This window comes from Callorhinchus milii, unplaced genomic scaffold (assembly GCF_018977255.1).
Source record: "Callorhinchus milii isolate IMCB2004 unplaced genomic scaffold, IMCB_Cmil_1.0 Scaffold20, whole genome shotgun sequence".
NCBI classification, from domain to species: domain Eukaryota; kingdom Metazoa; phylum Chordata; class Chondrichthyes; order Chimaeriformes; family Callorhinchidae; genus Callorhinchus; species Callorhinchus milii.
Window position 1 is genome coordinate 3960135 of NW_024704761.1, and position 15266 is coordinate 3975400.

The 15266-nt window shown below is 49.6% G+C and overlaps 2 protein-coding genes across 2 annotated transcripts; one reads left to right on the forward strand and one right to left on the reverse strand.

Moving 5' to 3' along the window:
- Nucleotides 1–637: 637 nt before the first annotated feature.
- syngr2b (synaptogyrin 2b) lies at nt 638–5052 on the forward strand. Its single transcript, XM_007888657.2, has 4 exons — nt 638–825; nt 2643–2880; nt 3594–3742; nt 4380–5052. The coding sequence occupies exons 1-4, from the start codon at nt 727–729 to the stop codon at nt 4575–4577; spliced, it is 684 nt and encodes a 227-aa protein (XP_007886848.1). The 5' UTR covers nt 638–726; the 3' UTR covers nt 4578–5052.
- A 3476-nt stretch (nt 5053–8528) lies between these two features.
- On the reverse strand, nt 8529–14800 carry tk1 (thymidine kinase 1, soluble). The gene is made up of 7 exons (XM_042342314.1): nt 14554–14800; nt 14281–14312; nt 11540–11653; nt 10959–11052; nt 10528–10617; nt 10184–10303; nt 8529–9563 (listed from the first exon to the last, which is right to left on the reverse strand). Exons 1-7 carry the CDS (start codon nt 14605–14607, stop codon nt 9363–9365), a joined length of 705 nt encoding a protein of 234 aa, XP_042198248.1. The 5' UTR covers nt 14608–14800; the 3' UTR covers nt 8529–9362.
- Between the last annotated feature and the right edge of the window lie 466 nt (nt 14801–15266).

A 15266-nucleotide genomic window follows, 5' to 3' on the forward strand; every position in this document is an offset into this window, starting at 1 on the left:
CCCGCGGAGTCTTAACAGCCGACGCACTTCCGCGGCGCGTTCCGCGAGCGGCTTCGAGACGTCTCCAAACGACGCGACCAGGCGCTGCGCGTCAAAGGCTCTCATTAATTACTATTGATATATCGATTATTAATATCATTATTATTATTATTATTACGCATAACGATAAGAGGGCCCGATCAGCTCGTTGGGTCTGTGTGGTGTTATAGTACAGACTGTGCAGATGGGATAGGATGTGGCAGTCAGACACAGGGCTGTGGATAGGCTGAGCTGTCAGTCACACAGACTGGAGTGAGTGAGTGAGTGTGTGTGTGTGTGTGTGAGTGAGTGAGTGAGTGTGTGTGTGTGAGTGTGTGTTGTAGGTACAGTCATATGGGACTTTGACGCACTGACGTGTCCCGGAGACTGCGATCCTGGTGTTGGGATTTGCTGAGTTCATTATCCTCAGGAAACCAGAGCCCTGAAGTCTGGGAATCCTCCCCCCAAACCCCCCCAACCCCCCCCCCCCCCCCCACACCCCCCCACACACACACCCCTCCCCATCTACCTCCCTCCCTCCCTCCCTCCATCCATCCTTCCCCCACTCCTCCTCCTCCCTCCTCCTCCTCCTCCCCACACCCTCACTCCCCCCCCCCCTTGTGTGTAAAAAAAAGAAAAGCCCTGCAATTATTTACAGCGTATTTTAAAATTCTCCTTTCGAGTTCTTTTCATTTTTTTCGCACCGAAATGGAAGGGAACGTTTACGGAGCGGCCAAAGCGGGCGGTGCCTTCGACTTAGTGAACTTTCTGAAACAGCCGCAGACCATCGCCAGGTTCCTGAGTTGGGTGAGTGAAAAACCCCCCTCCAAAAAAAAAATATATCTATAAATCTATATGTATGTAAAATGACATCGCTGTCTGATCAATTGAGACATTTGTTGCACTCCCCTCCGCTATACCTGTGCGGCTACAATGTATCCGCGATGTATCCCCTTTCGCTCGTCCGATGTTTGCGGAGTGTTTTTTCTTCTCAATATTTTTTCTTTTATTTGGTAAAATCGCGACATGTGTTTCTTTTCGAAACGGGTTTTTCCTTAAAACAAAATAGGATGTTTTTTTGGTTCGAGTGAGGCTTCTGGTTCCAAGAAAAAAAAACCCCAAACCCCCCCCCTCTCCACCCCCCCCCCCCCCTCCACCCCCCGTCGGTCGGTGTTTTTTTTTATTTTGTATTTCTGTCCCCATTTTCAAGGTTTCGATTCGCTTTAAAGCGAAATCGAAATGTGTAAATACATAGATATGTGTCGTGGCTTTTTGATACGATCTTGCACTTGGTGATTTTTTTTATGTGTGTGTGTGTGTGTGTGTGATGACTAATGATGAGGAGGATTTTTATTCCTTTAATACTCAGATCCCCTCCTCCTCCTCTTAAGAAATTCGAGTTTTAAAAGCAAAAAAAGATAATCAAGAGTGTGTCACTTGATGAGATTCACTTCTTGTTTATCTCACTCTCGTTTCTCCTGAACCTGTCTGTAACATTGCCAACTGCAGGCCCGAAATAAACCCATAGAAAGTCTTGTGTGTGTGTTTTTTTGCTGCACAACAACCCCCCCCCCCTCCCCTGTCTTTCACCTACTTCCGCGTTGTGAACTTCAGAGAATCACATGCTCGGCCTCATGTTTCAGGTTCAAAGAGGAGAAGGGATGAATCCAATCCCAGTGCTGGGAAATAAACATATACACATACAACTCAGGCACTCACTCACTCACACACAACAACAACCCGCTCAGCGCTTGCTGACTACCCTACTTTTAAAGCGCAGGACTAGGCAGAGAACCGGCACCACGTTTAGGTACGCGGTCCACGCGCTCAAGGTGGCGTGCAGACGCTTACGCTGGAATAAATGCCCGAAAGACGAGCCTTGCAACGAATGATGTGCTTGCAGAGCGCGTTAAGTGCTGCGTAAATGAAGCCCTCGAATAAGTGCCCCCGTGTGTGAAACATTGCTGGTGTTTCAGCCCTTGTCTCGGGTCAACAACAACAATAACAAATTGCTTTAAGATAGTGCCTCTCACGTCGGGAGGTTCAGGTGGTGCATTAAACCCCATTCGCGCATTAACCACAATCGCCGTACTCTTGTTTTCCCTTTGCCTCAGATAACAGGCCTTCGGTGTTGCCTTTTTAATGCAGTTTTCTCGTAGGGGCCTCGGCGAGTGTGTGTGGGTCATCTTTTAAAAAAATCATTCAACGTTCTTTCTGGGTATAATAAACGGGCACCGGTAATCTGGCTGATTCACATCTCAACCCAGGCAGCTCCAGGGGATGTAGGGAACCCAGTCAGAAAAAAAGTCCTTGATGTTGCTATTGGAATAAGTCAGACAGGACGAGGTGAAACAGCAAAGCAGCTTTGGTCAAGAACAGGCTCTTTTCTCTGAGTGCTTCCTCTCAGGACATGAGAAGCTCAGAGAGTGAGAATGGCAAAGAGGCTGAGAAGTGGTGTTGAGAACAGTGACGTGTTTCTGCACTGTTGGGTCTATCGGCCATTTTTAGCTGTTGTGGTATTTTGATCTGCACCAGGAAGTAAGGTCGATCATTGCCACATGAGTCTTGGATGTGGCGTGTTGCTAACTTGGCTTTTTTTGTGTTGTTGCGCCGTTTTGTTGCAGGTCTTTGCAATAGTTGTCTTCGGCTGCATCGTGAGCGAGGGCTATGAAAACACCCACACATCTGGAGAGTTGAAATGCATCTTCAATGGAAACACCAACGCCTGCCACTACGGTGTGGGGATCGGAGTGACTGCATTCCTCATCAGCACCGTCTTCTTTGGGCTGGATGGCTACTTCCCCCAGATCAGCAACATCACTCAACGCAAACACATCGTGATTGTTGACCTGGTGGTTTCAGGTAGTGAATCCTGCACGCACTGTGGGTTTTAGTTTCCAGGCAATAAGGAGCGGAAGGGGGGGGTAGGGAGTGGGGGTGGGTGGGGAGGAGAGAGATGCTCTTACATTGACTCTCAGCACTTTAATAGAATTTCAGTATTCCCACTGCTTATTTTAATGTTTATAACTGGACTGCTTCCTGTAGCTAGCGCCAGTCTGATTGAGTTGGCAGTGCTCTCGTCTCTGAGTCAGAGGGTTGTGTATTCGAGCCGCCACTTAGGGCTCATGGTCCACGGTCGTGCTCCAGTATTTTGCTGGAGGACTGGGGTGGAGAGTAAGTGAGCCGCACTTGGAAATGCCGTCCTTTGGACGAGACGTTAAAAATCGAGCTCCGTCGGCCTGTTCGGGCGGACGTTAAAGGTCCCTGCCAGGACTCTATTCCCCCCTCTCCAAAAGAGAAGGGGAATTTCTTGCACTGACATGTCCAACCGAGCCTCCGGTTAAAGTATTCGTTCACCTCATAGCTGTTCGTGTGACGTGTGCCGCGTGTGAAGTGACCGGCGCATTTGCCTGCGGTGGTGGTCTGAGTGGGGGGTGGGGGAAAAAAAAACTCTGCCCTCGCCCGTCGGTAGGAATAACCGTGAAGTGTGTGGAGATGTTTCCCCGCGATTAAACCTGAAAATAGCTTCGCCGCCTGGCGGGTTCACGCTGCCGTTTTCTCTGGTTCTCCTGTAGCTTCCTGGACCTTTCTGTGGTTTGTCGGCTTCTGCTACCTGACCAATCAGTGGGGGTCCACTCCCCTCAAGGAGTACGGGGTGGACGCCAGCCGAGCCAACAGCGCCCGGGCTGCCATCGCCTTCTGCTTCTTCTCGATTTTCAGCTGGGTAAGGCGCGAGCGAGGCCTGGCTCGGGATTGCGCGGGTCCAGGGACTTGCAGGATAGAGGTATAGCTGCGTGGGGTCTTCTGGGTCTCGGTCTGCGCCTCTCCCGAAGGCAGCCGACCGCGGCAAGCAGTCGTTTCTCGCTCTCGACCGGGGCGCCCGCCGTTATCGCGACGCCCTTTCTTGCGAGCCATCGAACGGGCACGGAACCAAACGGAAGGGGTTTTCGAGCTCCCATTTGCTTAAGATATTCTGAACAAAACAGTAATAATCCGGTCTCTCAATTCCACGACCGTTTGCGAGGGTGGGGGGTGGGGGGGGAAGGAAAGGGGGGCAAGGGGGGGACACTACCGGGAGCAATTGGCTACCGGGTCTGTGCCCACAAAATATACAGTTGACAACAACAAGGACAACAGCAAGATTATATTTGTAACAGCACCTTTCACGTCGGGAGGACGTCCCAAGGCGCTGGACAGTGGACAGCATCTCAAGCCACTTAAACAGAGCATTCTCGCGAAGCGCCTTGAGGTGCCATCCTGCCCCCACCCCCCACGCCCCCCTTGTCATTCTGCCTGGTTGACGGTCTGACCGCCCTTCTCTCTCTCTCTCTCTGTCTCTCTCTGTCTCCGGTGTCGCACAGGGCTTCCAGACGTGCTTCGCCCTGAAGCGATATCGCATGGGGGTGGAGGACTTTTCCGACAAGTACACGGACCCCACCCACGACACCGCCGGGCCGTACTCTGCTTACCCGAGCAATGCCGACGACAACTACCAGCAGCCGCCGTTCACTGCTGCCCCGGAACAGGGCGCGGACGAGTACGTGCCTCCCGTGTACTAGAGGGGCGAAGCGGACCCGGAGCCCTGCCCGAGCATCTGAGACAGCTTGCCAACGTAACGCAACGACGGCGCTCCGTGGCCTTTCCTTGTAATATCTTTATGTGGCTTTCGCCCCTTTTTCCCCCCCTTCCCTTTTTTTTGTCCCACCCCTCTTTTTTTTTGCTGGGCCTGCAGTGAGTGTCATGACCCGCTTCCCAGTGTCGCTGCTTCAATGTGAGTAAGTGTGAGTGAGTGAGTGTTGCTGAATAACTCTACTCCCCCCCACCCTCTCCCTCCCTCCCTGGCAGAGGGATGCACCCAACCCTTACCTTACCTCACACACACCCCATTCCCACCCCCCACCCCATCACCCCACCGAGGAATCGGGCACGCACTCACTGATTGCACTCTCAACCCAGCCCTCTCCCCATCATAGAACGTACTAATTCCCCTCTTCCCCTCCCTACCTCGGCCCGCAACCTCTTCTCATTCATTCATTCTGAGGAGGGAGGGGGTGGGAGGGGGGGATATCGGGGTGGGCGATTTTGGGACGGGTGTCCTGACTCTTGCTCGGGATCTCCCTACTCGTTTCACTTTCCTGCGCAGAATGAAACCTGTGCTGGACATGCCGTGTGTATTTGAGCTTGATGGCAGAAGCCCTGGTTACAGGTGAGCCTGTAACTCACTCCACTGGCGTGGTTCGGCTTCTCACACATTCACAGTGACTGGTCCGTACAGAGACAAAGAGAGAGAGAGGGGTCCTCTCCCCTTCCCTCCCCTTCACCCAATTCCCCTCCCGACAACACCGTCCCTAACTCAATCCACACAGCATTGGGTCCGTCATGTTCCCCTACTGTTTTGGGTATTTGTGTGTTTTAATGGCAGCAGCTTAAACCCGATCAGGGGTTTGCCTGGGTGAGGTGTTTGCTTGTTAACATCTGGCAGTGGGTGGGGGAGTGGGAGAGGGAGGGCTTGTAAAGGGGCTGTCTGTAGCCAGGCTGCCTCTCTGCGGGGTTACTGTGAGGAGTGTGGAAGCGCTGGATTCCTTGCGGTGTTTTCAGAAAGAATTGGAAGTCGGTCGCAAACACTTACCATCATCCTTGCTGGCAGCAGATTCCAGCCTGGGGAGTGACTGTGAGTGTGGGTGGGGGAGGTTGGGTTGGGATGCGATCCACACCCAATCTCAGCACAGATCCTAACCCCTTAAGGTACAGTCCGAGTTACCTGCTGTGTTCTTGCCCAGGGGAAGATTTCATCTGGGAGGGAGGAACAGTTCATTTTCTTTTGCTTTTTAATTTAAAAAAAAGCTGAATCAGTGAAACAAAGCGGGTTGAAAGAGGGAGGGATTGATTTATTTTACTGTAGTCCCGTGATAATCTCCACAGGTTCTGGTTTGCTCCTAGTGAAGGATGGCGATAGGACTGCTTTTGATAACTTAGATTTATTGAGGATTTTTTTTGTTGTGTTGCTTCATATTGTGTATTTTGTTTCGTCTGCTAGTAGAAAGGGGGAAAAAAATCACTTGAGTAAAAACGAGAATTTTATATTCTTTTTATAAACTACTGAAATGGGTCTTTAAAATAGGAGAGAGGACATATTCGCTTGACTCTGATTTGTACTGATTGAATGTAAAATATCAAATTGTATGTTTGGGAAATTGTTGGGGCTGAAGTGTAATCGAGACTCTGACTGGCGGTCACACTTGGCTTGTTGTTGCTGCTTGGAGGGGACTGTGCCAGAGACTGGGGTGGGGGTTTGGGGTTGGATTGTTCCCACTTAACAAGTGGGGAATAACTTGAGGTGTAGTTTGTGAATGGAGGAACGGTGGATATCAGGTCACGACTACCTTCCCACCATGTGCAGTAAGTGGGCGCTGCGGAGAAGCTAGACCGTCCATGCCTCGCTCACATCAGCGCGACTTCCGTACAAGATGCACGTCCAAGTAAAGCTAAGCCTTTGATTTCCCCCTTTGCACTTGTGAGTGAATGGTCTGCATGCACTTCACCTGCATTGGGTTGGTCAGTGCCCATTGCAAACAGTGCCTTCACCTTCTGCCTTAATGTTGATCAGATGCACCTCAGTGGAAGGGGAGCGAACCCCTGCACACCTCCCATTGTACCAAAAAAAATCACTGTTTCTTATTTAAATCTATTAAAACCTCTTGATTTTGTTTCCTACGCTTATCCACAGTGGTCACGTCCAGTTATGTTCCTCCGATGCCATGATTATTCAACCTAAATAAAATTGGTTGATGTTATTTGAAAGAAACGATTAAACAGATCACTGAGGCTGTTACTTGGTCAGGCTGTCCATCCGTCCATCCATCCTCCCCCACCACCAATCCCAGTTTAGGTGAAGTACATTTCACTTACTCTCTTGATCACTCCCAACTGTGGCTATCAACAGAACAAAGGTAACAAGAGGCTGGGAGCTGCTGCTCCCGAACTGGACGGTGGTGGTTGTAGGTTTAGAGAGGGAATAACTTTTGTAAAGTGTGCTTAACTTTCAGTCCTAGAGCTGCTCTTTGCAACCCTTGCTTTTAACTGGTGCTGTGTTCAATCGCATCGGCAAAGAATGTTTGATTGAATGGTGGTTTGCCCTGAAACACACAATGCAGGGCAGACCATCAGCTGAAACTACCTACATGCTAAACCCCAATCATTTGCTAGTCTTTGTGACCAAACCAACACTGGCGAGTGTTAGTGCTAGAACAGAGTTTAGAAGACAATTCAGTACTTATGCTAGGAATAAAGATGACTTCACATGGCCCAACAAAGTGCACTTTTAATACTGGCGTTGCATATTGAGCACTTGTCTTCCCACAGATGACTCATGTTTTACTCATAAAGAATAGCCTTTGTTTCACAAATCACACCCACGCAAAATGAAACTGCACTATACCCACAAAATTTGGATTACTTTTTGAACCAATGACATTTGTTCAAAACCGAGTGTCTCTCTGAGCAGTCTTAGGACCAGCCCAGTTGATCTGTAATAATCTCGTGGATAGTCCATATCGGAGGTGTCTTTAGATAGATGACATTTAATGGTTCACGTTTTCAAGCTAGCCTGCAGTGTTAAAATAAACCTGAAAGAACACTGGTTCGGAATATGGAGGAGTGGCGGTGTTGTTAATGCTGTGGCCTTACCTTCGTTGATGTGCCTTCCAGTTCTTTCCGCTACTGGCTGATGTGTTGCAGCTTTTGCTGTGATGTACTTTCATTCTCTAAAGCTGTTTGTGGGTTGAAGTTTCCAGTAAATCATGGGAAGTTTTATTGATCAGGAAGTCGTTCAATACTATCCAAATAAACACCCTTTGGAAAGCAATGGGGAAATGTTGAGTGTTTTTTCAAATGTATCGTTTTTGGATGAAAATAGTTTGGTGTTGTAAGTGGTACCAGCACTGGGTATGGGCAATGGTTTCAAAATTAATCCGGTTTAATGTACAAGGGGAATGGAGCCAGGATTGGCAAAGCAGCCTTGTGTAACTCTGGTAGATTTTCAGCATTTTTTTGTTATGTAGAATTGCGTAGAACTTTACAGTAACAGGCCATTCATCCCAACTACAAAGTTCGCTTACAAAACAGTAACTATACTTGCCAATATATTCCTGTGAAGTGCTTGAGACATCCTCCCTTTATGAAAGGTGCTATATCAAAATGTAGATTTATTAAATATTCCATGCTGGTGTTGATACTCCACACTCTCTCCCAACCCTCAAAATAGATTTGAGTGCATGATCAAATTGGACATCTTTGATCCAACCCCCAACTCAAAAGACCTTCCTTTGGCAAAGCTATTGCAAGAGGGTCGCTCGCTGGATTGCTGTCCACTTCACACACAGAATCCAAGTACTGACATTACAGGCAAGTGCAAAATGCAGCCAGTACAGACTAACAACTGGAGATTCAAAGAAACAAACCCCACATAACATGGCTTAAAGAAGTAATGAACCTCTGACCTAACAATGTAATGATTTAAACAATGTTTTTAATGTGTTCAGTTACAAAATTCAGTTACACAAAAATTTTACGCATAAGAGGCACCCGAATATTCCAAAGCCCAGTAAACGATTTTACAGCAAATAGGTCACCAAAGTGTTAACAGTGTTTGTCCCGTATTGAATGTTGTTCCAGTATTGAGACAGAGCAGTGCTTGCTTATGCAGTGTGAGAAGCTGCCTGGAATAATGGTTCTGCTGCCTAGAGAAAGTAAGTGCAATGAACACTGCAGTTAGCAAGATAATTGAGTTCACAAAACACAGGAAAGACCAGAAGGTGTTGCATCTTCTCTCCGAATTCTGTGAGCGGGATGCGTCCCTCCAGGTAGTGTGCATATTCCGTTACAATAAAGATCTTTGAATTTCCATGTGTAGATGGGATGCATGAAACTCTTTAGTGTGGATATTCCTAAGCATTGCGATGGGTTTCCTCGTGTGTCAGACACCCGGCTGACCCGAAAAATACTGACATTTATTAGACCTTAGCCTGCGAGACCAATTTTTTCTTAATCACGCAGATTTTGGCAGATAACTCTTCAATTCAGCCTTGATCTGGAAGCCAGTTTCTATAAACTGAATGCGAAAACCAGCTTCCAAACCCAAGGCTGAAGTCGAGCGCAATCTTAAAGGCAAAAGTGGTCAAAGAGGCTAAGACTAGGTGGAATTTGGGGGCTTTGAATAATAGCCTATCCAGGGCTATTGTGGCAGTGAACTCACACAGCATGTGGTAGTTGTAGCAAATGGGACCATCCCTGATGTATATTGAAAGCACCTTTGAGCGGGTTTGGGGGAGTTGAATCCTGATGAGCTAATTCAGGCACAGATTTTCTAAGGCCCTCCTCGGTGTTTTACTAACTTTCTGATTGTCGAAGTGTTTCAAGTGGAGGGAAGTCTCGTCCTTTCTTCCCAGATTTTCTTTTTCAGTCTTTCTCTGCAGCGGCTCCGATTCCCCAAAGTAGCAGCGCCTGCACGTGGCTCGGTATATGTCAGTCCCACCGATGACCTCCACCTGCCAGAGGGAACAACTGGTTAACCAGCTAGATACCCAGCCACACCTGAAACAATAAGTTATACTTACACAGCACCTTTCATGTCAGGAGGATGTTCCAAGGCGCGGAACAGTCGAGGTTTTGCACCCAAGCTGGGGTTGGAATCAAGAAGGGTAGCGGCCAAAGGGGGATGGAAGGATGACCGAATGCACGGTCAAGGAGGAAGCTCTTGAGATGGGCTTTGAAGGAGGCAGGTAGGTGGCGAAGCGAATGAGCTCCGGAGATGGCGTTCCGGAGATGGAGTTTGGAGGGTAGGGCGGACAGGCTGAAGGCCCGACCGCCGACTGTGGGATGGGGACACACAGCAGGCCAGTGCTCGCGAGCGGAAAGGTTGGTTTGTAAGCCATACAGCTGGGGAGGAGCAAGACAGTGAAGTGCATTGAAAGGGAGGACGAAGATCTTAAATTCGATCCTCTTGGCGATGGGGAGCCAGTGAAGCCGGGCAAGGATGGGGGTGATCGGATCATGGAGCTTGGTGTACTAACTACCAAGTGCTCCTGTGAAACAGGATTGCATCCAGCATGATCCCACAAGATTAACAACAAATTAAAACAAACATGATATCCTCGGGGACACTGACCTGTTTTTCAGAGCCCAGCCGGGTTGTGTACGAGGCTTCCCTGTAGCAGCCCATACACACGGCGTTCAGCTTCACCACACTCTCAGCCAAGGGAACTAGATTCAGGATATTGCCAAAAGCCTGGAAAGTAAGAGAGCAAACACACGCTCAATCAGACACCAAGGACAACTGCACCAGAGACAGAGTTACAAGCTCCTGATGGGAGTCACGTAGAGTATTGGTTAGAGCGCTTGCCTCACAAGAGAGAGGACCCAGGTTCGATTCCCGGCTGGGCGAAACCTTGGGCAAGTTTCTTTACACGCCTATGTTTATCTAGCGGTAAGTTGGAACTCGGTTGTCCTTACTTTTCTTTGGAAAGTTCCATCCAGCGCTGCCACGATCACCGTTCTCCCCTGGTTGGCCATTTCCTCAGAGAAATCGACACAATCTGGAAACTGGACAGAACACAAGAAAAGTTACAGACTGTTCTTAAAGCAGTATAGAATTAACTCACTTGGACCAACATTCACACGGTGCTCAGGTGGCACCAACATCAGCCTCTAATTCGAAATGGAAGTTTAAAAGATCTGGCTTTCCTACAAAAATGAGACACCGCACCTTTAAAGGCTTGGAATCTCTCCCATCCGAGTTTCTCAATTAGATATAATTATTTTTCCAGAGATTATCATTAATTATTATTATTACAAAGTGCAAATAATTTATAGATGTTGACTATTCACAGCCCACACCGAGGTAGGGAAATGAGCGTCAATGTTACAGTGAGCTTCACACTCACAAACTGTCCTTCGTCGATTCCAATAACAGAGCATTGCAGGGCTTCTTGATAGACCTCCGACAGCATGGTCACAGCGATCGCTGGCATTGTGAACCTGCGCCAAACAAGACGAAACCTCAACTGAGTTCCAAAGAGAAATTACGGAATAACAGCACGTTCCACCAAAGCCTGGACCGTCAAGTACCGTACAAATGAAGAATCAGATGCCAAGAGGTGACATCCATCGTTATTCTTTACCAAAATCCGGGCACCAAATCTCTTCCATCAAATGTCAGGCGCCTCACTAACCTTTCCATAACATTTCAGATTGGTTTACTGATCTGCAGTCATCCTCCCTTCCTCTCCCCTTTGAAAGCCCAAATGACTGCGTTAAAATAAAAAATCGCAACAATTCTAGGGTTTCTAGAGCGTGTCTTTGATCACACCTGCTCCCAGCAAAGAAAACTTAAAGCTGGCCACTCGTTTACAGTTGCAGAATTCGGTTTCGAAAAACTGAATTTAAAAGCTAAATTCATTACACTTCATTACAATAACGTCAACCAGATTAGCCCAGTTAATTACCACCCTGACATCGTACTGACTTGTCATGTGTAGCCACGTCTTCGTTGCTGTACCGCACATCCTTTGCGTACTTGATCACAAGGCACACATGCTGAGCAATCTGATACCTCCTCACACGGCGCATCAGTTCTGTGCTGCAGAAAGATACCCAAGTTAGTCCCAACCGAGGGCTTTGTAAAGTTTTAAAATAAACTTCCTGCTAGCTAATTTATCTCTCCATGGAACATCTGGCCTAATTCCTGGGCTCTTCAGACTTCTTGTAACAAGCAAGTCGCTAGTCACCAAAACGAACAAGAGAGCATCAGAAGGAGATTTTGTTGGGTTCTCAACATTGAAGAGAATCTCTTGTTTCTCATTGTTGGAACACCTCGTAGCACTTCACAGGACTTACTGTAAAGGGTAGCGAGTGCATTCAAAACACGCATGGAACAGCCAATTTGCATACAGCACTATCTGACAAACTGCTATGACGTCAAGATGTCCAATTTTATCAGGGGTGAGGAACAGAATCACTGGACAGGAAACCTTGAGAAAATTCCCTTTGTGTGTTTCACACCAATGTCTCACAGGCGTGTGGGTTCCTGTAGCTCAGTAGGTGGAGTCCTGTGGCTCAGCGGTTAGAGCACTCGCTTCGCAAGCGAGAGGAACTGGGTTTGATTCCTGTCAGGGCAAAATGTTGGGCAAGTTTCCTTACTCCACACGCCTCTGTTTACTCAGCAGTAAGGTAGGAACCCAGTTGTGAGTCGATTGGTGGATCGCTTTTCCGGGGTTAATAGTTCCTCAAAAAAAAACCACAATAATAATTTGGTCACTCAATCCATGACTGTTCGTGGGACACTGCGGTGCACAATTCACTGCGCGTTTCGCCCACAAATGTACAGTCAATCATCCAAATGCAAGCCACCGGTGTACAGTTGCACAGTTGGGTCATGACCCGAGCAGGGGGGAAATGGTCAGGGTGAGGGGAGGGAAGGGAGGGAGCGAGGAGGGGGGAAATGGTCAGGGTGAGGGGAGGGAAGGGAGGGAGCGAGGAGGGGGAAGAGAGTCGAGAGGGGAGCTGAAGGCACGGTCAAAGAGAAAGGTTTTGAGACCGGCCTTGAAGGAGGAAAGGGAGGAAGCGGTGAAGGCACTGGGGGATGGAGTTCCAGAGCCTGAGGGCTGAGAGGCTGAAGGCCCGACCACCGATGGTAGGGCGGTTGGGGCGGGGGACATGGAGCAGACCGGAGCCAGAGGAACGGAGGGTACGGGCAGGTAGGTAGGGGGATAGTAGGTTGGAGAGGTAGGAAGGAGCGAGGCCGTGAATGGCCTTGTAGGTGAGGATGAGGATCTTGAAATCAATCCTCTGGGGGATGGGGAGCCAGTGGAGGCGAGCGAGGGTGGGAGTGATGTGGTCGCGGTGTCTGGTGCGGGACAGTACACGAGCTGCAGAGTTCTGAATGACCTGCAGCTTGTGGAGGGAGGTGGCGGGAAGGCCGGCGAGGAGAGAGTTCCCATAGTCCAGCCTTGAGGTGACAAAGGCGTGGACCAGAGTTTCAGCTGCGTGAGGGGTGAGGTAGTGCCGTAGTCTGGCGATATTCCGGAGGTGATGGAAGGCGGTGCCAGTTGTGGTGCGGATGTGAGGGAGAAAGGACAGCTCAGGGTCGAACAAAACGCCGAGGTTCCTGACTGGCTTTGAGAGGTGGAGAGTGCAGCCTTGGATGCTGATGGTGTCAGCGCCTGAGGTGCGGAGGCGCTGACGTGAGCCAATCAGGAGGGCCTCGGTTTTTCCAAATACTCTTCGACCGAGCCTTCAGCTCCCCTCTCGACTCTCTTCCCCCTCCTCGCTCCCTCCCTTCCCTCCCCTCACCCTGACCATTTCCCCCCCTCCTCGCTCCCTCCCTCCCTTCCCTCCCCTCACCCTGACCATTTCCCCCCCTCCTCGCTCCCTCCCTCCCTCCCTTCCCTCCCCTCACCCTGACCATTTCCCCCCCTCGCTCCCTCCCTCCTCCCTTCCCTCCCTCACCCTGACCATTTCCCCCCTCCTCGCTCCCTCCCTCCCTCCCTTCCCTCCCCTCACCCTGACCATTTCCCCCCCTCCTCGCTCCCTCCCTCCCTCCCTCCCTTCCCTCCCCTCACCCTGACCATTTCCCCCCCTCCTCGCTCTCTCCCTCCCTTCCCTCCCCTCACCCTGACCATTTCCCCCCAATGCTCGGGTCATGACCCAACTGTGCAGCGCCTCGGGACGTCCTCCCGACGTGAAAGGCGCTCTATAAATGGAATCTTGTTGTTGTTCCTTCAGTCGATTTTAAAATCTTGTATTTGGAAGGGGAGCGAGCGGCGGCTACAAATCTATCGCTCCTCCGGGCCGGGACAGCGTCCGGACGTGATCTGTGGCCCCTCCCATCCTGGGTGGGAAGGGGTAGGTGTCAGAGCCTTCTTTTTAACGAAAAAGAAGTTGGCTTTTTGAATGAAGAAATTTGAATCTCCCGCCGGCGGGTTCCAACAGTTTCACTCCCTGTGACTTTGCAACAGGAAACTGCTGAGTTCAATGAAGACATTGTATATATTTCTCTAAAAAATATCTAGTTCCAGGAGGCTGCACAGAATGCATCCTCTCTGCAGCCAGACATCATGATCATCATCTAATGAAAGAAAAGTCACTTTGCAATTTGTTTTATTCCCCCATCCTCTCTGAACACCCCACCCCCCCCCCCCACCCACCCCCCCACCCCCACCACCACTCACCCACCCAACTAATGACTGCAATAAAACATTTTTTTACCTTTTTCCAGAGAACATGGGCCCGAAGATAATCTGAGGCAGAAGAAAGAAAGTGAAAGAGTTTTTTTTAAAAAAGTGAAGGTTATTCAGTTCTGGAGGGAATGGAAAAGAAATTACTATCAACTCTTAACAAAGAAAGGCCACGAGTTACCCGAACCCGAGTCCTGATCGACGACTGAACAGTAATATCATTTAAATTGCAATCGAGTCAAACGATCCCAAAAGTGCCTATTTTTTAACATATATATATACAATAGTTTGGGGGGAGTTTTACCTGAATTTGACCCTTCACTTTGCTGGGGGAGGTTGGCATGTTTAAGCAGTTCATGGTCCTTTTTTTTACATATACCCCCCCCCAAGAAAATAAAACTCCAGTGCGGAAAAAGTCGAAAAAAAAACGAAAGTTTTAAGTCAAAAGGCGAAGAGGGAAGAGAGAGAGAGAGAAAATGACAACTCAGAGAGTGAGTGAGAGAGAGAGAGAGAGTAATTGTGAATGGAATGAAACTGTATCGCTCAGGAGTCTCGACCAATCAGCGGAGCCTCTTCGTCACTGCTCACCCCCCAGCACAGCTGATGATAAGGGGGTCAGGACCCGCCCCCCCCCCCACCCCCCCCCCACCCAGACACCCCCCCCACCCCCCCCACAGCAAGGCTTGGGCTTCTCGACGTCCCAAAGCGCTTCGCAGAATAGACCGTAGACTGCGCACGGCGGCGTCCGTCCGTCCGTCCGTCCCGTCCCCCCACTCCGCCCCGAGGGCGCGAACGGTCGTGGATTGAAAATGACCGATTTGTTATCGTTTTATCTTTTTTTTTCGGGGGGGTGGGGGGAGGGGGGAGGGGTTGCTGTTAGGCCGCGCGCGCGCGCGCGCGTGAGTGGAGTAAGGGAACTTGCCCAAGGTTTTGCCCGGACCTGCCCGGAATTGAACTCGGGTCTCTCTCTCTCTCTCTCTCTCTCTCTCTCGCTTGCGAAGCGAGCGCTCTAACCTC

Coding starts and splice junctions, on each gene's coding strand:
- syngr2b (XM_007888657.2), top strand. CDS start 727: ATGGAAGGGAACGTTTACGGAGCGGCCAAAGCGGGCGGTGCCTTCGAC. Junction 826..2,642: donor TCGCCAGGTTCCTGAGTTGG/GTGAGTGAAAAA, acceptor GTTTTGTTGCAG/GTCTTTGCAATAGTTGTCTT. Junction 2,881..3,593: donor TGTTGACCTGGTGGTTTCAG/GTAGTGAATCCT, acceptor GTTCTCCTGTAG/CTTCCTGGACCTTTCTGTGG.
- tk1 (XM_042342314.1), bottom strand. CDS start 14,607: ATGAACTGCTTAAACATGCCAACCTCCCCCAGCAAAGTGAAGGGTCAA. Junction 11,654..14,280: donor CCCATGTTCTCTGGAAAAAG/GTAAAAAAATGT, acceptor ATCTTTCTGCAG/CACAGAACTGATGCGCCGTG. Junction 9,564..10,183: donor GGCTGGGCTCTGAAAAACAG/GTCAGTGTCCCC, acceptor TCCCTCTGGCAG/GTGGAGGTCATCGGTGGGAC.